Source organism: Panicum virgatum, chromosome 9K (assembly GCF_016808335.1).
Source record: "Panicum virgatum strain AP13 chromosome 9K, P.virgatum_v5, whole genome shotgun sequence".
Taxonomy (NCBI): Eukaryota; Viridiplantae; Streptophyta; class Magnoliopsida; order Poales; family Poaceae; genus Panicum; species Panicum virgatum.
The window spans coordinates 48,839,682-48,858,916 of NC_053144.1; the positions used below are offsets into that span (position 1 = coordinate 48,839,682).

Sequence of the window (19,235 nt, forward strand, 5' to 3'; positions counted from 1 at the left end):
ACCACGACTCTTCCACCCCGGGACCGACCCTCCTCCGGTCTCCGCCCATTTCGATTTCGAGCCACACGGCGGCGCGCGGCGAGAGATCGGTTGAGAAGCGGGAGCCGTGTCGTGCGCGACCGAGGAGCCGGGCGCCCCGGCGGCGATGGAGCGCGGCGACAACGGCGGCCACCCGCCGCAGTACCCGCCGTACCACCACCCGTACTCGCAGCCCCAGCAGTATCCTTACGGGTACCAGTACCCGCCGCCGCCGTCCGCCGAGCCGGGAGCGCCGTACCTCGCTCCGTCGCCCACCTTCCCGGGCTACGCCCCCGCCCCGCCGCAGCAGTACCACTCCGGCCCGCTACAGGCCTACCCGCCGCCGCCGCAGCACCACGCGTACCCGCCGCCGGCGCATCCCTCGCCCTACGGCCCCGGGTACGGCCCCTACCCTTCTCCCTCCTCCCCGTACCCTTCCTCCTACCCGAGCCCCAGCCACAGCCCCGCGCTCTCACCGAGCTCCAGCTTCCACCACCAGCACGCCCCCGCGCCTGAACCCGCCTCCACCGCGCCCGAACCCCCCTCGCCCGCGCCGTCCTACCCCATCGAGGATGTCCTCTCCACCATGCGCCTCTCCGACCGCTACGACTACGCGCCGTCGCCCTCCGTGCCCCCGCCCTCGACCCCCTTCTCGGGCGGCGGGACGCAGGTGGTGCCCTACGGCGCGCCCGCGGGGGGCGGGAGCAGCCACGGCGGCGGGATGCAGGTGGTGCCCTCCGGCGCGGCCGGGGGAGGGTCGCAGCACGGCGGGAGCTTCAGGGCGTCGCTCAAGGTGGTGCTGCTCCACGGCACCCTCGACATCTGGGTGCACGACGCCCGCCACCTGCCCAACAAGGACATGTTCTCCAAGAGGGTCAGCGAGCTCCTCGGCCCGCGCATCACTAGCGCCGTCGGCAGCAAGATGTCCAGCGCGTCCATGACCAGCGACCCCTACGTCACCGTACAGGTCTCCTATGCTACCGTCGCGCGGACCTACGTCATCCCCAACTGCGAGAACCCCGTCTGGTCGCAGAACTTTGTCGTGCCCGTTGGGCATGAGGCTGCCGAAGTCCAGTTTGTTGTCAAGGACAGTGATGTCTTCGGTGCTCAGATCATTGGTGCGGTGGCCCTCTCCGCTGAGAAGCTTTTAACAGGGGAGAGGATTCAGGGTGTCTACCCTGTGCTTGAGCCCAATGGCAAGCCGTGCGCTCCGGGAGCTGTACTGAATCTGTCCATACAGTTCATCCCTGTCGCCCGCCTCACAATGTACCACCATGGGGTCATTGCTGGCCCGGACAGTCATGGCGTACCCCATACTTACTTCCCACTTAGGCGTGGCATGAGGGTGACATTGTATCAAGATGCGCATGTGCCTGAAGGTTGTCTCCCAGATATATGGCTTGGCAATGGGCTTCGCTATGAGCACGGGCAGTGCTGGCGCGACATCTATGAGGCCATATGCCAGGCGAGGAAGTTGATTTACATTGTGGGGTGGTCAGTTTTCCACACGATTCACCTTGTGAGAGACGGGACTCAGGCTCCATCACTTGGGGACCTGTTGAAGATGAAGTCACAGGAAGGTGTCCGGGTGCTTCTTCTTGTTTGGGATGATCCAACATCAAGGAGCATTCTTGGATTTAAGATGGTATGTACTAATATATCAAGTTGAAAATATGCTGCTTTTAGGTCTTTATGCTACATAAGAAACATAATTTTGCCTCCACGAATTATCATTGATATTAACGTTCTAATACTTAGATGCCTTTTCAAATTTATACCTTGCCAAGCAGACACACGGTAGCACTAATAATGTTTCTTTATTATTGAAATCAGTACTCAAATTTAATGATTAACTGCCACTTTTGTATCGCAAGCAAACTATGATGTAACTTTACTTTGTATGTATTTCTGTGGTGTTCAATTTAAAGAATTTTCAGACATACTAGCTGTCATCTGTATTAAGTAGATAGTTCTGAATACGGTGTCCAGTTACTGTATCATACAGTTCGGTAGCTTGTTCGCTAGACATTTGGAAACATGCTCACATATTTGATGATGTTTAAGAATCAAATTGCACCATGCTTATAAAGGTTTACTCGTAGGATGGATTCATGGGCACACGAGATGAGGAGACACGCAGATTTTTCAAGCATTCTTCAGTTCATGTGTTGCTTTGCCCACGATCTGCTGGAAAACGACACAGCTGGGTGAAACAACAGGTTATCTCTTATTCTCAGTTGTGAAGACAATGTTGCAAATTTACCCTTTATTGTGAATCATATGGTTTTGTCTCTAAAAGTTTTATATGTTTACCATTTATTATGGTCTTTCCACCCTTGCAGTTTTTTTTTGTCAAGTGATCTGCATTGTACTGTTTATTTAGTTACCATCTATTTATCTGCGAAGTTTGTGTGGACCAGGAAACAGGAACCATATTCACTCATCATCAGAAAACAGTTATTGTGGATGCTGATGCTGGCAACTATAGAAGAAAGATAATTGCATTTGTCGGAGGCCTTGATTTATGTGGTGGGCGATATGATACACCTTGGCATCCTCTGTTTCGGACTCTTCAGACTGTGCACAAGGAAGACTATTACAATCCCAACTTTGCTGTAAGTCTTGTTTATGTGCAGTGTCTTATGTACTGATATCTAGAATTTTTTTAGTACTAAGGAAAATGTTCTGGCGTTTGAAAATACTAGCATTTGACATATTCTGTCTTTATTCTGGGGGTGATTCTTAAAGTAATTCTTCTTTGCCATTATCTTTTAGCATAGGAAAAAAATAATTGCCCTATTCTCTATCTTTATTCTGTGGCAATGAAAATACTAGCATTTGACATATTCTGTCTTTATTCTGGGGTGATTCTTAAAGTAATTCTTCTTTGCCATTATCTTTTAGCATAGGAAAAAAATAATTGTCCTATTCTCTATCTTTATTCTGTGGCAATTCTGAAACTAGTTCTTCTTTGCCATTATTTTTCAGACAGTTGATGCCCGTGGCCCAAGGGAACCGTGGCATGATTTGCACTCTAAGCTTGACGGTCCAGCTGCTTATGATGTTCTACAAAACTTCCAAGAACGTTGGTTAAAGGCAGCTAAACGCCATGGGATTAAAAAGTTGGCAAAATCGTATGATGATGCTCTGCTCAGTATTGAAAGAATACCGGAGATTATAAACATAAATGATGCAACATATTTTAGCGACAATGATCCAGAGACATGGCATGTTCAGGTGTTTATATCATTCCTATAGTTGAAGCTTTTTGTCCCTTGTGTTATTTCACCTTTCATGCACTGAAGTTTCATTTACTTCAAAATTCAGGTGTTCCGGTCTATTGATTCAAACTCCGCCAAGGGATTTCCGAAGGATCCACGAGCCGCAACCATGAAGGTAACTGCTAGTTACCATCTAGCAATGCTATATTCTGTATGTTTTGCCATTTTACTGTTGATTAACACTTTCTGCTTCGATTGCCAGAATCTTGTTTGTGGAAAGAATGTACTTATTGACATGAGCATACATACTGCTTATGTGCATGCTATCCGGGCAGCCCAGCACTATATATATATTGAGAATCAGTACTTCATTGGTTCTTCTTTTAATTGGGATTCAAACAAGGATCTAGGTAAGAATGCAATATAGAATTTTGTTCTGCGTTCTTCTCTATAGTATGATGCACAGTGACTTCAAGGAAAAAACATTCTACAGTATTCCCCCCCCCCCTCTTTCCTCTTTTAACTACCCATCTTATTTGCAAACTTTTTCTATGTTACAGGGGCTAACAATTTAATACCAATTGAAATTGCTCTCAAAATTGCAAACAAGATCAAGGCAAATGAAAGATTTTCTGCATATATAGTGGTTCCTATGTGGCCTGAGGGTAATCCGACTGGTGCAGCTACACAAAGAATTCTTTACTGGCAGGTTAGATTGAACAGTTCTTTCATTAGTCGTGTCTTGTTTCTTGTGTGTCCTGTAGATGATGTCCGTATGGCTTAGTCACATCTTTGTTTTTTATTTACACTGCAGAACAAAACCATGCAAATGATGTATGAGACAATATATAGGGCCTTGAAAGAAGCAGGCCTGGATGATATGTATGAGCCTCAGGATTATTTAAATTTCTTCTGTCTTGGCAACCGTGAAGTTGAGGACAGCACTTCAAATGCATCAAATACAGGAAACAATCCTCAGGTGACTACTTTCTTGTTTGTGCAACAAATTATACAGAGGAGTTAGAGCAGTTTTAGTTTGTTCCTGCAAAACCTTTTCAGTTATAGTATTAAATAGAGTAGTTAGTTATACATTGAGTTATATGACCTTTACATGGACTCAGCTCTACAACTCTCTTTTTCTTGGGAAAGTACTGATATGATTCCTCTAGACAGTTTAGTGAAGTGTGAAAACACTAAGATTCTGATTTTATCTATAGCTGCTGCTGAATTTACTGGCAATCTCATATCATAATGATGCTTAGAAGATATTAGTATAAGATCTTGTTTTGACCATTCATGTAGGCCAAATGGCTTGTACATTCACTTGGCTTTGTCTCTCAGGCTGGAAAATTTTGATGCCTACTTGAGATTTTTGTTTGAAAAGAACCTCTGGTTCAATGACTGAAGTGATTTGACTTATGACTTGTAATCATTATCTAAATGGCCAGTTGGTATTCTGTTTACTTGCCCTCATGTAATCAATTTTGGAATTCGACATGATTTTTTCTTTCTATATTCTTTGCACCCCTATTTGACATCAATGAAGATGCGTACTTGGGAATTTTGTTTCTAATGAACCTCTGGGTCAATGACCAAAGCGTTTGGACTTCCTCATGTGAGGATGGTCTACCAAAAAAGTCTTCTGGATACTGAATTATCTCTATAATAAGTTGCTCCTTGTGGTCTCTGTATATTGAGCTTGAAATCTAACTAAATGTTTACATTGTATTCTGTTTCTTGCCCTCATGTAATCAATTTCTGAATTTGACATGGATTTTTCTTTCAATATGCTTTTTTCTTCTCCTGAATATGCCCTGTGTGCAAGCTTTAGTCATCTATTTTGCACTTACTGTTCAGGAACAAGCTAGGAAAAATAGGAGATTCATGGTCTATGTACATTCAAAAGGCATGATTGTGGATGATGAGTATGTGATCATTGGATCAGCTAACATCAACCAGAGGTCCATGGAAGGAATAAGAGATACTGAAATTGCAATGGGAGCGTATCAGCCACAGTATACATGGGCTAACAAGGTTTCTGCCCCGCGTGGACAGGTGATGCCTCATATCTCAAGCTGACAAATATCTGGTGTATCAAATTTCTCGAGGCATACAAAAACTGAGCTGCCCCCACCCCCAGCTCCTATTATGAAATTATACTTGGAGTTATTTATACTTTCATGTCTCCACAGCTCCTTCTTTTGTTAGTATATTTGTTTCAGCGGCATATTGTGTTAGGGGCACAGTTGATTTCATGATGCTACTGAGGCATGCGGTGTTGTGCGCTAAATTGTTTTTTTATTTCACTTGTAGATTTATGGCTACAGAATGTCCTTGTGGGCTGAGCATATCGGAGGCATTGACGAAGACTTCAACTATCCAGAGAGCCTGGAATGCATGAGGCGGGTGCGACATCTTGGAGAAGAGAATTGGAAGCAGTTCGTTGCTGATGAGGTAACAGAGATGAGAGGTCACCTCATGAAGTATCCAGTAAGTGTTGACCGTAAAGGCAAAGTGAAACCACTACCAGGATGTGCAACCTTCCCAGATTTGGGCGGGAACATCTGTGGCTCATTTATGGCCATCCAGGAAAACCTCACAATTTAAATTTTTAGCTGTGCAATTAAATAAGAGTTGATGGCTTCTGAATTTGAGGTACCCCAGATAACAAAATAGTGCACTAACTTAGGGTGAAAATTTTGAAAGAGGTATAGTATAGGTTGGAGGCAAGTAGGGGAAACGGTATCAGGGCCTTTCCCCCACATGTTTTTGCCCCTTTTCCTTGATTCTTTTAGTGCATATATACCCAGCCAATGAATTTGTTACCTTTGTTTGGTACCTGTACAGAAAAATATGGGGTTCATGGATATGACATTTAGACCTGCCAACATGTTACATGTAAATCCTGAGAATTGTCTTCATGTAAATTGACCCTGCAGAGTATTTTGAAGTGTTGGCCATTGAATCGCATTTCGCTTTTCAGTATTCCATGAAATCACAAATTCTTTTATTTCCATCATGCCTTTGCAGCATAATTTTTTCACTGTTCTTGCTAAATGCTGAGTAATGCATCTCAAAGGATGTGAAGGATTTGGAATGAACTAGCGCCTATCTCTAGGGAAGTGTAAAATGTCCGGAGAAAAATAAAATCTACTCTAAAGCAGGTAGACAGGCACTCAGTTATTGATCATTTCCTCCATCTCTCTGCCTGGATTTTGACTCCCATATACCTTCCGAGCATCATGACGGTGGCCTGCGGGTTGGTGCCGGGGGAGTACTTGAAGGTGGAGCTGTCGATCACCCTGAGCCGCTGCACGCCGAAGACCCGGTAGTCGTCGTCGACGACGGCGCCGACCTGGCACCCGCCGTGGTAGTGCCAGATGGTCATGACGGTGTCCTTGCAGTACTGCTCCGGCGTCCTGGAGTCGTTGGCGTGGCGCGGCAGCAGGTTGACGGGGAAGTTGGCGGAGTCGGTGAAGATGGACTCGACGGAGGCGTTGGCGTAGGTGAAGTTGGCGAAGGCCTGGGACTGGATGACCCGCTCGATGGTCTCGATGCCGTGCACGCACCGGTCCAGGTCCTCCTCCTCCTGGAAGTAGTTGAAGGTGACGGCGGGGTTGGCGCGCGGGTCGGCGGAGCGCAGCTCGATGTGGCCCGACGACACGGGCCCCAGGATCTTCTCCAGGATGAAGCCGCCCCGGAACGCCCGCCTGTCCAGCCGCCGCATCGCCTCCGCCGCGCGCTGCAGCGCCTCCGGCGTCCTCTGCTTGGGCGGCAGCGTGCCGAGCTGCCCGGTCTGCGCGCGGCATTGTCAGTATGGAAGGTGGCGGAGGAGGAGGTGATGAACTGATGATGAAGCTAAGCCGGAGCACCTGAGGCGAGAAGAGGCCGAAGCTGCGAGCCAGGCGGCGCGCGCCGTCAGAGACGGGGATGCCGAACTCGGAGCCGCTGACGCCCTCGATGAAGCTACCGGAGCGGGTGATCCCGACGACCTGCACGAGCGAGAGCGCGACGGGCACGGGCGACGGGATGAAGACCGAGTTCATGGGGTTGTCGGCCACGCCCTGCCCGACCATGGGCTGGTCCACCAGCACCTGGATGCCGTGCGCCTCCAGGTGCGCCTGCGGGCCCACGCCGCTCAGCATCAGCAGCTGCGGGCTCCCCAGCGTCCCCGCCGCCAGGATCACCTCGTTCCTGCCGCCGTCCTGCAGGTACACCCGGTGCTGCACCCCCAGCGGGTCCGCGAACACCACGCCGTACGCCACCGGGTACGGCGCCCCCTCTGTAATAGGAGCGAATTCTTTCAGCCCAGCAGATCGAACCGATCGGGCGTGCGTGTCAGCTGCGACGCACTCCTACACTGTCCTACACGCGTACCCTGCTGCCTGAAGAGGATCCTGGACACGGTGGCGTAGAGGAGCACGGTGAGCCCCCCGGGGCGCGCGTGCCGGAGGAAGTCGGCGGCGGTGTGCCGCTGCCCGCTGCTGTCGAAGATGGTGCCCCCGATCTTGGTCCCCGTGACGTGGTCGAAGGTGAAGCCGTTGTCGGGCGTGACGCCGGCCTCCAGCAGCGCGTCGCGGAGCGCGACCTGCCACGGCGGCACGCCGGGGCGGAACACCAGCGCGCGCTCCACCCAGCGGTAGGACGAGTTGACGAGGCGCGCGTCCCACCCGGCGGCGCGCACGTAGTCGTTGCTGGCGCGCGTGTAGAAGCCGGCGTTGAGGCAGCTGCCCCCGCCCAGCACCCGCGCCCGCGCGTTCACCACGCCGTCCTCGGAGATGAAGCGCTGCGCCGGCGACGCCGGGGACGTGTCCGCCAGCGCGTCCGTGAAGTGCTGCTGGTTGGACATGTTGCGGTAGGGGAGGCCGCCGCGCTCCAGCAGCAGCACGCGCGAGTGCTCCGACAGCGTCGCCGCCAGCGGGCACCCCGACGTGCCGCCGCCGATGACGATGTAGTTGTACCGCGACACCAGGGGCGCGTCCTGCGCGCGCCGCACGAACCGCAGGTTCTCGAGCTCCTCTGCACGCGCGATCATCATGGAAATTAACTTCCAAAACCTGAAAAGAACACTGAACACGTCAACCTATCTATATACACGGCAGTCGGATGCCGGCACGAACCATCCTCCGAGAGGGCGACGACGAGGCACAGGGAGGCAAGAATGGCGGCCAGAACCAGCGCCACCGAGCTCGTCGCCATTGTCGCCGGCGAATTCAGCAGCACTGGTGGTCGATCAGATGGGAGAAAACTTCGGCCCGTTTATATATTCCAAGTTAGCTCATGGGTAGATCGGGAGTAGATGTTTAAATATATGTACTGCGCAGCGTAAAGATTTGCTGCGAGGAATCGAGGATGTGATGATTTTGCAAAGAATGATCTTCATGCTGGAGGGATGGTGAGCATTTTAAACAGAGCAGGATGATTATGAGTGAGACGAATTTGTTGTGAGCAGCAAGAGCGAGAGTTTACCTGCCGATCTTTGAGATTGTTTTATTTGCACGTGCATGGTTTTCATACATATAAACAAATCATGTGTTCTATGTTTGATCTGATCTTCTCCACCTCTTTCGTCGGATTAGTATCCTATTATAGTGTCATTTGGTTCAATTTACCTCCAAATATAATTTATTTATTTTTATTTCTCCACATACAAGTGGAAGTGGAATCTTAATTTAAGGTTCTGCACAATTGTAGTGGGCATCACAACGTTTGTCAAAAAAAATTTTACAATTTTTCGTCATTATTTTTTCTACAATTTTGTATCACAAGGTTTAATTTATTACTAAATATTATACCCTATCAAAATAATGATATTAAATATTTTTAACATATTTTTATAATATGTCATAATTTATGCAGTAAATGATAAACTAAACTAAAAAATAGTTTAGGAGCTTATCTGGACTTTACAATACTTGGGAGGAGTAATGTGGACATTTTTTTAATAAGCCAAGGTGAGTAGCCTACTGTAGAGCATAGCATGGAATTTTCTGCCCTGACTGTAAATTCGGTATGCTTTTTTTTTAGATAAAGGAATTGTCAAATCTCGGCCTCTGCATCATGAAGATGTATCCGGCTAATTATTACAAACATTTATCGCAACAGAGTAGGGAAAGGATTACAAGCCAAGCCTATTGCTAAACATCCACCCATTTATTGCATAAAAGTCCATCGCCACCGTCTCTAGCATGCGACAAGCAGCGGCAATGGCCTCCCTGTCCTCCTCCTTGTGAAGAATCGCCCAGGCTCTTGTAAGATAAGTGGCACTGAAAAGAATCTGCAAGGATGTTTGATTTTTAGTTTTTTGGAAGACAGCATCATTTCTGGAACGCCAAATCGCCCAACACAAAGCTGCAATCCCTGTGTAAACCAATCTTTTATGTGATTTTGTTAGCCCGCGCAGCCAAGACCCAAACAAATGATTCACAATGTTAGGCCGACTCAACCCAAAAGTAGTGTAAATTATCCTCCAAAGTAAACTAGTTGAGGAACAATTAAAGAAAAGGTGTGCTATATTCTCCTTATCTGAACAATAACAACATAGCATACTACCCTTCCAGTTTCTCCTAGCTAAGTTATCTTTAGTTAAGATCACACCACGATGGAGAAGCCAAATGAAAACTTTTATTTTGAGCGGGATCTTTAGTTTCCACAGAGGTTGGATGATTGGCAGAACCGTTTCATCCATTAGGGCGGCGTACATGGACTTCACCGAGAACTGTCCATTACTTTGGAGGGTCCAGATACAAACATCGGGCCCTAAAGTGAGAAAAAAAAATGATAAACTACGTTTGAAAAATCTCTAGTTCCTTATTATCAACTAGTGATTGGGCCCTGCTAAAAGCGCAGCCAAACACGCTATACTAATAATGTAATGTTAAAATTTTAGATATTATACGTTTGCAAAGCTTATGTTTTTGTCCCTTTTCACTATCTCCTCGTCATCTCACTGACTTAAGTTTGGTTCTGTGCCCTTGTTTGCACGTTACTTGCGTAGTTGTATGTATGCTTATCGCTGTTTTCAAGTAAACTCTAAAATCATGTCGCATGTGCACATCTAGTTGACAAAAGTCACTTGTGCCAACATGACAGGAGCTGGAGTAGAGGACTCATGTAGCAATTTTACTCTAATATGGCCAACCAGCTGACTCCATTTGAAGCCATTTGAAACCCGTGTGGAGAAAAATAAACAACTCGTACCTCAGATGGCTAAGGAAAATTGATCCTAATCTCAGCACGATGGAAGTCGTCCTTACTAATAAAGGTTTATTTTAGTTTCAGCTTCACCTGTTTTGTGCAAATCCACTTGATTTGTGCAAATCCACTTGATTTGTGCAAATCGAGGTATCGTAGCGTGAAGTTGTGCTAAATTGAACTAGAAGCTGGACGAAACTAGTTTTTTTTTTTGTTGAACTTCACCAGTTTTGAAGCCGTTTTATGAAGCCATTCCAAACACCCCCTAAGGATGTCTGTCTGCCATCTGTGGCAGTCCCGCCTAAATTAATCCGACTTAAGCGTGCTAACCATCATCAAAACAACAATCAGGGTTAACACGCACTTAAAACGGAGTAATCCGGCAGTGCTGTCGGGTAAAATCCCGATTAAACCACTTGAACAGGATCGACAAAGCAGTCCAGAGAATGCCACATTCCACAAATTTTACAGCATAGAGTATGAAATTGAATTATTATTACAAACCAAGTTTGAATTCATAAAAGTATAACAGAGCTTAAGAGTGACGGAAAACGAACGATAGTCTAGCGACGAAACAAGACGTCATGATGAAGCCGTACATGACATCATCCATCCTCAGATGTACCACCTGAAAAACAAAGCCACAAGCAAGGCTGAGTATACTAATACTCAGCAAGGTTTACCCGACTAATGGTATATTAAGCCCTTTATCTAGATATGCAAGGCTTTTGGCTTGAGGGGTTTGTTTGCCGAAAAGCAGTAAAGAGTAGATCATTAAATTCAGGTTTTAGCTTCCAGATTCTAGTTCAATTACCACTCTAAGTGAGCATCTATCCAATATCATACATGGTGGAAACAATTATCTTTCATCAATCAACCAGCCAAATTCATCATCATCTTTCACTTCTTACTCTATGTAGTAGAAGGGTTAAGCAGTCCCAAATCGTGAGAAGCGGACGATTCGAATCGAATTTGTTAACCTGGCCAGGCAGACCTAACACACACGTATGGGAAATAAGTCACCCACACGACTTTTCCCCTTTCTTTCCGGGTTGTGGATCAGGGTCACCGTCCTCGACTACAGAGTACGACGACTCTGCACCCGCATGTGCATGCATGAGAAACGACGTTCAAAGAAGGTGAGAGTAAAGTCCACTTGCCGGGCCAATCAGGTACTTAAGCTTACCGATTATCATATTTCTCGGCATGTGGTTAGTACGTTCAAATGCTTAAACCACCACTACCACACACTGCGGCCTTAACCATTTTCACTAAACAGACGGGGCATCATAAGTACCACAACCCCGCCCGTGAGCCTTATAGTTGCAGTATGTAGTAGACATTCAACTCCTATAGTTCTCGCGAGTGACAGGAAATCACTCGACTTCTACCGAACCATTAGCCTAGCCAACTAGCGAACTACACATACTAGTGTTCAAGCATCTAAGGTTCCAATCAACTCCTGTAACTTAAATGCACAAGTATATAGTAACAATAATAAGTTGCATAAATTTAAAATAGTAGGACATGCTCCGGGGCTTGCCTGAGATTAACACTAGGTCAGTGTTAGTTAGAGGCTGCTGGAGTCGGGATCGGATTCTCAACGGCGTCGGCGAAGTTTACTTGAGCTTCTCCGGGACCTTCTTCCGCTTCAGGCACCAGCTCGTACGTACCATCGGCGAGAGTAGTCGTGTCTATATGAAATGCACATGCATGAGTGGATGATGATAACAAGTTAAGATTAAGACATTATAGAGTTGTAATCCAACAACTCAGGTTAAGCGGTGCAGCATCATACTCTCTGTTTTATTGGGCAACTGTTTATAGAGTAGAAAACAATATTAGTTAGTTCAGAAAGTCAAGGTGGAGTTTTCATCATAGACCAAAACACCCATAAGTTGTTTCCTTTAACAACACTAACGATAACATGCTAGGATCAAGATGAATTTACACAGATTAAACCATAACACTTTTGAACCTCAAATTTTTACAGAGGAGTCTACACATAAAGCTAAACACACTTTAAATTTATCAGAATTTTTCTAGACATATAACATGAGTAATAAAATTGAAAAATTCCACTCACATAAACAAGACTAATTTGTACAGAGAGTTACAAAGTGTTTTTGGCTCTCAAAACTTGTATGTTAGCTTAACCTCTGAATACCGAGTCATGGTAAAATTTTCAGATTTTTCCAGTTATAACAACTATTTATAACAATTTAGCACCATTTTTAAAGATTAAATCACAGAGCTAGTTACACAAAACTAAAATTAATGAAACTTGGAAAGTGGTGTTCATATAGTATTGTAAGCACACATAAAAAGTTTCATACATATATCTACAACAGAACATCCAGAAATAAAAAGTAAGCTACTCTACTAGATCTAGCCAAAACTAGGGTTTCATCTAGTTACAAGTGTTAACTGGTTCTCAAATTTTTACAAAAAACTAATAATGACATGTATTACCTACCAGCCAAAAATCACACACAGATACTGAGTATAACTCCTAGAATAATTATAGTTTATATAATCTAATCTTTTTCCTAGATTAAAATATATACAGAAAATAAACATGTTCATGTAATGAAAGTTGTAGATATCATAACAAGGAACTCAGATCAATTGAGTTTGCATTTTTCCGATTTTTCTACGAATTTATCTCGATTTTACAAGTTCACTGCTTTGGAAAAGAAAAGGAAAAATAATCTCTTTTTGCGCAAAGACCCCTGGACTTCTATTTTCTTTTCAACTTGGGTCCCTGGCCGGTTTGGGAAACAGAGGAGGCGGCGAGGGGGAGCAGGGGAGGAGCAAGAGGACATCGAGAGGGACCTGTAGATGGTCTTGGACAGGGTTGGGGAGGCCGGCTTGGGGGTTGCCCGCGGAGCAGGGGCTCCGGCGGCGGCGGTGCGGTGGCGCTGGACGGTGGCAAGCGGGTCGGGGAGCACCGGTGGAGGCCAAGGAAGCTAGCTACGGGGTCGTTTGGGCGTGAAGAAGGGTGGAGTAGGGGGCTCCGCTGTGGCCTAGGAGGGGGCGGCGGCCATGGTGGCGGCGGCGGCCGTTCCCGGGCAACAGGGGCAACGGAGCTCGGCGCTCGCGCTCAGGAAGGAAGGAGAGAAGGGTGAGGACGGCTCAGAGCTCGCGGGAATGGTCTAGGCGGTCAAGGACGCGAGAAGGGGCGAGGCGCAGTCGGCCGGGTCGTCACGGCGTCGCCGTGGCGGTTCGGCAGCCATCCTCGACGTGTGTGCAGGGGATGACGATGCGTGGCGAGGTCGAGAGGCTTCGGGAGAACCCAGGGGCGGAGAGGGCTGAGGCACGGTGAGGCGCGGCTCGTGGCCGGCGGCCTCGGCGTTCGGCCCAGAGCAGGGGAGGGAGAGAAGGAAAAGAGAGAGGGGAGAGAGAGAGATTTGATTGATTTCAAATTTGAATCTTTCTCAAATTTTTCAATTAACACTCGAAAAATTTTGAATACGAAAATTGTTCCAAATTTCAAACCCTAGCACTTTCGTTTCAGGCCTACTTTCATTTGGGGCCAATTCAAAAGTTAAATTTGAAAACCGACGAATGTACGTTATTACCCGATTCGAGTTAAATTCAAATTTTCTTCGACTTTTGTATGAAAACTTAAAAATATTTGAACACGAAAATTGTTCAACACTTAAAACTCTACAAGTTTTATTTCAGGAAAAAGTTCAATTAAGCCACGGTTTGAAAATTATTTTAAATCTATCACAACAAGAGTTTGAAATCCTAATTATTTCATGTAGACTTGCATTGGGTTAAGGTACAGGATTTGGTGCTAATGACCTTGGTTTAACTAATTAAACACCTGGGGTGTTACACCATCACAACATGCATAGATTTGATACGTCCATTTATATCAATCTAGATAGTGGCCACCATCTAGATATGCCTTGATTCGGTTTTCCTCACCAAATTGTCATGTCCAGTCTCGGTTGTCGTCTTCATCGCCTCTGTTGGCTGTCTGTAAATCAAAATATGCATTGTCTGTAAATCAAAATATGCATTTTCTTTTTAAGCTGGCACACCTCACTCTGTTCGGCTGGCTGTGGCTGGTACTGATTTGTTGTGAGAGAAAAATACTGACTGGCTGGTGCTAATTTGGTGTGGGAGATAAATATTGTTGGCTAGTTGCAGCCGAACAGAGTGTATGTCTTGGTATCATCTGTTTCACAAAAACATTACCATTCATTGTCTTTACATTTCTTATTTATTAATATAATTGAGCTCGTTATACGTCTCTGATTATGTCGACGCGCGCGAAAGAAACGAATCGAAAAGTTGGAGCCCTCTCGAGCTTCAGGATGGCACAACAAAACAGAGGGAACGGAACGGTTACCGGCAGCTTCTTATTCCTGTCCACACTTGACAGTCGTAGGCCAAGCCAAAGTCTGTTTCACATGCAGCATGTACATGACACGCCTGAAAGCAAGGGACCGATAGAGAGAGTTCCTGTCCGCCCGGCGTCGCACGCGTCGTGTTCCAGAGACACGGCAGCGGCTCGAGTTCCTTCCTCTGCAGTTACTCGCCCGACGCGATCCCTTTCACTACTTGTGGCCGCCGGCGAACGGGGCGATCCTGAGGACGAGGCCGGGGAAGACGTCGTCGGGGTCGTGGACGTGCGGGTTCCGCTCCAGGATGTAGGGGTCGCCGCACCGGGCGCTGATGCCGTGCAGCGTCTCCCCCTCCGCCACCACGTAGAGCTCCTCGCACGGCCGCCGCCGAGCCGCCAGCCGCGCCCCGCGAACCACCACCACCGGCGGCCCGCCCTCCTCCTCTTCCCTCGCGCCGCCGCCGGCGAGCGACCCCACCACCAGCACGAGCGCCACCACGCAGCACCACGACGCCGCGTCCGACGCCCCCGACCGAGCAGGCCGCTCTCCGGCCACCATCACTGTCACTGGCAACAGATCAACGCAACAGATAGTGAGTGCGAGACAGAGTTTGCAGTGTGTCCTCTGCTCGATGGAAGTTGAAGTGTCGTTGTTTTTTTAGATTACACAGTACAACAACTCAGACACTTACAACGCACGCGTACTCACACCCTATGAACACACGTACACAAATCCTACCCGTATGAGTATCTTCGAAAACTGAGCCAGTAAATCCTCGAGATTGACGAAAGTCACCATAGGCGCCTCGTTGAGGTTCCCGTTGCCTACCACTTAATGCACAACGCTGAGGTTCCTGTCGCCTACCACTTAATGCACAACGCTGTTAAATCCCAAAATATTCGCTTTCATGGGGAGTCGAACCCATGACCTCAGGTGCTACCAAGGCTCTTGTAACCACTAGGCTACATGCCCTTTCGCGAAACATGCCCTTTCGCGAAGAGTGGTTGTTGGAGGGGATGATGAGTCGGCACGGCGAGAGCAAGCAAGCTATTGCCAAGTGGAGGGCTCGGTGGAAGTTTGTAACTGTTCCTAGTCCTTTTTTTAGAAAAGGAGTCCTCCAAAAAAAAGGAGGCACTACAAGATTGGAGGGTATGGGACTATGGGTTGAGCACTTGAGCTTATCAATAACGTGGTTGCCATTCTTTCTTTTTTATCCGGATGAGGACTGTTCAGCAGTCTGATACATAAATACATTACATTCTTGATGAAGATAAAAGGCATCATATCAGATCTACCAGCATAGGTTCTAAGTTGTTAACAAGCAAAGCAGGCCGATCTCTTTTGCAAAACATCGATTATGTAGGTAGGAGTAGGATGAGTCCACAAAATATGTGCAAAACATCGATTAATCAGCATTCTCTCTTTCAAAAAAAAATAATGATCATACCTTTTCCCGAGTGATCTTAGAACGTGTGGTGTGACGACGGCAGAAGATGAAGAGGACAAACCGTTTCATTTTCAACCAAGCACACTACACATGCTCAAAGAGTGGCCAGTGCGTCGGAAAGTGCCACAAGGCCCCCGGGGCACGATTCCATGCCATCCAAAACGTTCGTGAACCTAAAGCCTGTTGCTGTGCAGGAAAAAAAAGTGTAGCGGTTCATCCCAACAGGCAAAAGTGCCACGATCTCCAAAAAGTCCAAGAAAGCAGCTTCTTCTGGGTCTAGTGCTGTCCTTTGCGGCATCCAAGCCAAAGGTTGCGGACTCGCGAGTCACGACCCACCACTGGCCGCCTCCAAATAGTCGGCTCAAGGAACCGGTGAATCCGTCCGTGAGAAAGATTTGTTTCTGAAAAGAGAGAGGTTCAGATCCAGAGCGAGGTGCAGTTTGCCACGCTTTGAAACGGAGGTGTTCCGCTGAGACATGCACGGCGGCCCGCCCGTGCGCCGGGTTCTCAGCGACCAGCGGGGGCACTGGCAAGCGTCGACGACGCTAGCTTTGACTCTGCCGCAGGCGCTGCGACCACCACGTACGGCGCCAGCCGCGGCGGTCGTGCATGCGAGCCAGCCAATCTCGATCGCCGTCCGCGTCACAGCTCGCGCGGGGAGGGCACGTACGCCAGACGCCACCCGCCGACGGCGCGCGCGGCAGCCACGGCGAACGGGCAGGTGGCGCGCGCCCAGCCGCCTCGCGCTCGGCGCGCCTCACCCTCAACGAAGGCAGTTACTGTCGCGGAGGATGGGCTGGGGACGAAGCTCCATGCCTGTCAGTGCTAATTCGCGAGACGATATAATGAGTCTAATTAATTAATGATTTGGTGTACTAATACTATAGTAACCATCTGCTAATTATGGATTAATATATCTTATTACATTTGTCTCGCGGTTTAGCACCAGGATTCTGCAATTAGTTTTATAATTAAACTTCATTTAATACTTTTAAATATTAAAATTATTTTTGATGTGACATGGTTGTCGGGTACCACGATTAGGGACACCCTAATCGGGGTACTAAGATCGCTCTAAAAACACAAAACACCTGTTAAAAAAACTGGGCCCACAAAAGCCCACGGCCTGCCTCCCATTCGGAAGAAAGGAAGGGACTCAAAGAAGCCCAGCGTGCGGCCCATTCACATCACCCTCGAACCCGCGGAACGATCTCCGCCTCGCTCGAGGGTCACTCTCGGGCCCGCTGGACAATCTCCTCCTCGCTCGAGGTTCCCCGTCGGGATCCCTCGACTGCACTCCGCCTCGCTCGAGGGTAGCGAATCTACCCTCGAGCGGGTAGCTCATCTTCGCCTCGCTCGAGGCCACCCCTCGGCACAAGGGACAAACAACCTCGCCGCCCAACTGCTCGCCGTACGAAGGCATTAAAAGCCAGCCACTCCGCCACGGCTCAAAGGACGGGCGGCGTCAGGCCGCCATTCCCACAGTGGATGTGACCGGAGTCCCATCTGCTGACTCCGGTCACCATTCCGTCATCCCGGATACTGTAGCAGTGCCTTGGGACCTGCACGCGGAACAAGATGGGCTCGGCACTGCTCCCATTACTGTTCTGCCGACGCCGACCATCCGGACTCGCCTCCCACTGGGGAAGGGGTCCAGGACTTCCACGTGTCCCCCGGACCTTCTAGTGTGCACGCCCACACTCCCACCAGGGGGTCCAGGGCCGTCGCGCACCATTACTGCCGCTAGCCCACAGGGCCCACTACACAACACCACCACGCCGCCTGCGGGGACACTGCAGGACGACCGGCGTGATCTTCACAGGACCAAGGACAATGTCCAGGATGACTGCGACGCGCGCCGTCTTCCCACAGTGTACTTCCTACAGTGTTCGACCACTGTACCCGCGATTCAAGGGAAAACGACGACTTCCGCGCCCCTACACTCGTGTACGCCGCCCCCTCCTTGTGACTATAAAAGGAGGGGGCGGACTCTCTTTAAGCCTCTCTGGGCTGCTGCTGGCTGGTTAGACTCTCTCTCTAGCTTCTCTTTTCCAAGAGGACGTTCAGGAACTACTGAGCATTCATCTCAACCGACTCCACCCCTAGCAGAGACTTGGGAGCTTCCCTCTCTCTCTCGTCTTGCTTGTATCCCCTACTACAAGCACTCCGGGTGTAAGATAATACAGTGTCCTCGCACACCCCCTTTGCTGGACGTACGGCCCCGCGGCCGGAACCAGGATAAACCGTGCGTTACTGTGATTGCCTCTTGCATCATCATCTGGGATGAGGAAACACGCAGCATTTACTAGTTGGGATCCAGGCCCCCAGGTCGGGACACCGACAATGGTCTAAAGTTTAGCCCCTCAAACCAAACAACCCTTTAGAGAACTAGTCGGGTGCACGTGCGGCACGCACGTGTTTAAAAAATAATATTAAAAAATAATCACACTAAATTTTAGTCGCAACAAGCATTTTAAGAAACTACATACGGTAAAAACAAGCAATGAGATCTCAATTGTGGAGACAAAATATTTAAAATACAAAAAAAATATAATTATAAAAACAGGTAAATAAATGGTATGTATAAGGTAGTACGAAACACGTGAGGATAATTATATAGATAATTATACAGATAGTGGAGATGTGTAGCACGTGTCATAGGAAAATGTATTTATAAAATAATTTCATTACAAAAAACGACTACTAAAGAAATTAACCTTGTTTATGAATACTACAGCAATCATTCTATACCAATCTTATAATGCTTCTCAAACTATGTACCGTGTGCGTTGGTACAGGTGAAACGAATTCCCTCCGTAAGCATCAACGTGCATAGTCATATATTTAGATTTTCCATAGCATAATAGAGTGTGTGTTCTTCATTTGAAAAGCTTGCTAGAGCACACGCCAGGATGCTCTTGCTACTGTCGTTCACATGATTCAGCTGCGAAGCATCTTGGCAGCGTAGTTCTAGCAAGCTTTTAAGATCACCAAATT

General features: G+C 47.8%; 3 protein-coding genes across 3 annotated transcripts; 1 reads left to right on the forward strand and 2 right to left on the reverse strand.

Moving 5' to 3' along the window:
- The first annotated feature begins 23 nt into the window (after positions 1-23).
- On the forward strand, positions 24-6,209 carry LOC120651899 (phospholipase D gamma 1-like). Its single transcript, XM_039929536.1, has 10 exons — positions 24-1,663; positions 2,121-2,237; positions 2,439-2,633; positions 3,007-3,255; positions 3,346-3,414; positions 3,502-3,649; positions 3,800-3,948; positions 4,054-4,218; positions 5,097-5,294; positions 5,553-6,209. The coding sequence occupies exons 1-10, from the start codon at positions 146-148 to the stop codon at positions 5,844-5,846; spliced, it is 3,102 nt and encodes a 1,033-aa protein (XP_039785470.1). The 5' UTR covers positions 24-145; the 3' UTR covers positions 5,847-6,209.
- A 6-nt stretch (positions 6,210-6,215) lies between these two features.
- Positions 6,216-8,453, reverse strand: LOC120651900 (protein HOTHEAD-like). Its single transcript, XM_039929537.1, has 4 exons — positions 8,360-8,453; positions 7,617-8,258; positions 7,112-7,521; positions 6,216-7,035 (listed from the first exon to the last, which is right to left on the reverse strand). The coding sequence occupies exons 1-4, from the start codon at positions 8,436-8,438 to the stop codon at positions 6,427-6,429; spliced, it is 1,740 nt and encodes a 579-aa protein (XP_039785471.1). The 5' UTR covers positions 8,439-8,453; the 3' UTR covers positions 6,216-6,426.
- Positions 8,454-14,851: 6,398 nt separating this feature from the next.
- LOC120648747 lies at positions 14,852-15,363 on the reverse strand. Its single transcript, XM_039925421.1, has one exon. The coding sequence runs from the start codon at positions 15,347-15,349 to the stop codon at positions 15,005-15,007; it is 345 nt and encodes a 114-aa protein (XP_039781355.1). The 5' UTR covers positions 15,350-15,363; the 3' UTR covers positions 14,852-15,004.
- Positions 15,364-19,235: the final 3,872 nt, after the last annotated feature.

Excerpts from the sequence above, each read along its gene's own strand:
- LOC120651900 (XM_039929537.1), bottom strand. The coding sequence starts at position 8,438 with ATGGCGACGAGCTCGGTGGCGCTGGTTCTGGCCGCCATTCTTGCCTCC. Across the intron at positions 8,259-8,359 it reads CGTCGCCCTCTCGGAGGATG|AGGAGCTCGAGAACCTGCGG; the intron begins GTTCGTGCCGGC and ends TCGCGCGTGCAG. Across the intron at positions 7,522-7,616 it reads GATCCTCTTCAGGCAGCAGG|AGGGGGCGCCGTACCCGGTG; the intron begins GTACGCGTGTAG and ends CTCCTATTACAG.
- LOC120648747 (XM_039925421.1), bottom strand. The coding sequence starts at position 15,349 with ATGGTGGCCGGAGAGCGGCCTGCTCGGTCGGGGGCGTCGGACGCGGCG.
- LOC120651899 (XM_039929536.1), top strand. The coding sequence starts at position 146 with ATGGAGCGCGGCGACAACGGCGGCCACCCGCCGCAGTACCCGCCGTAC. Across the intron at positions 2,238-2,438 it reads ACAGCTGGGTGAAACAACAG|GAAACAGGAACCATATTCAC; the intron begins GTTATCTCTTAT and ends TGTGTGGACCAG. Across the intron at positions 3,650-3,799 it reads GGATTCAAACAAGGATCTAG|GGGCTAACAATTTAATACCA; the intron begins GTAAGAATGCAA and ends TCTATGTTACAG.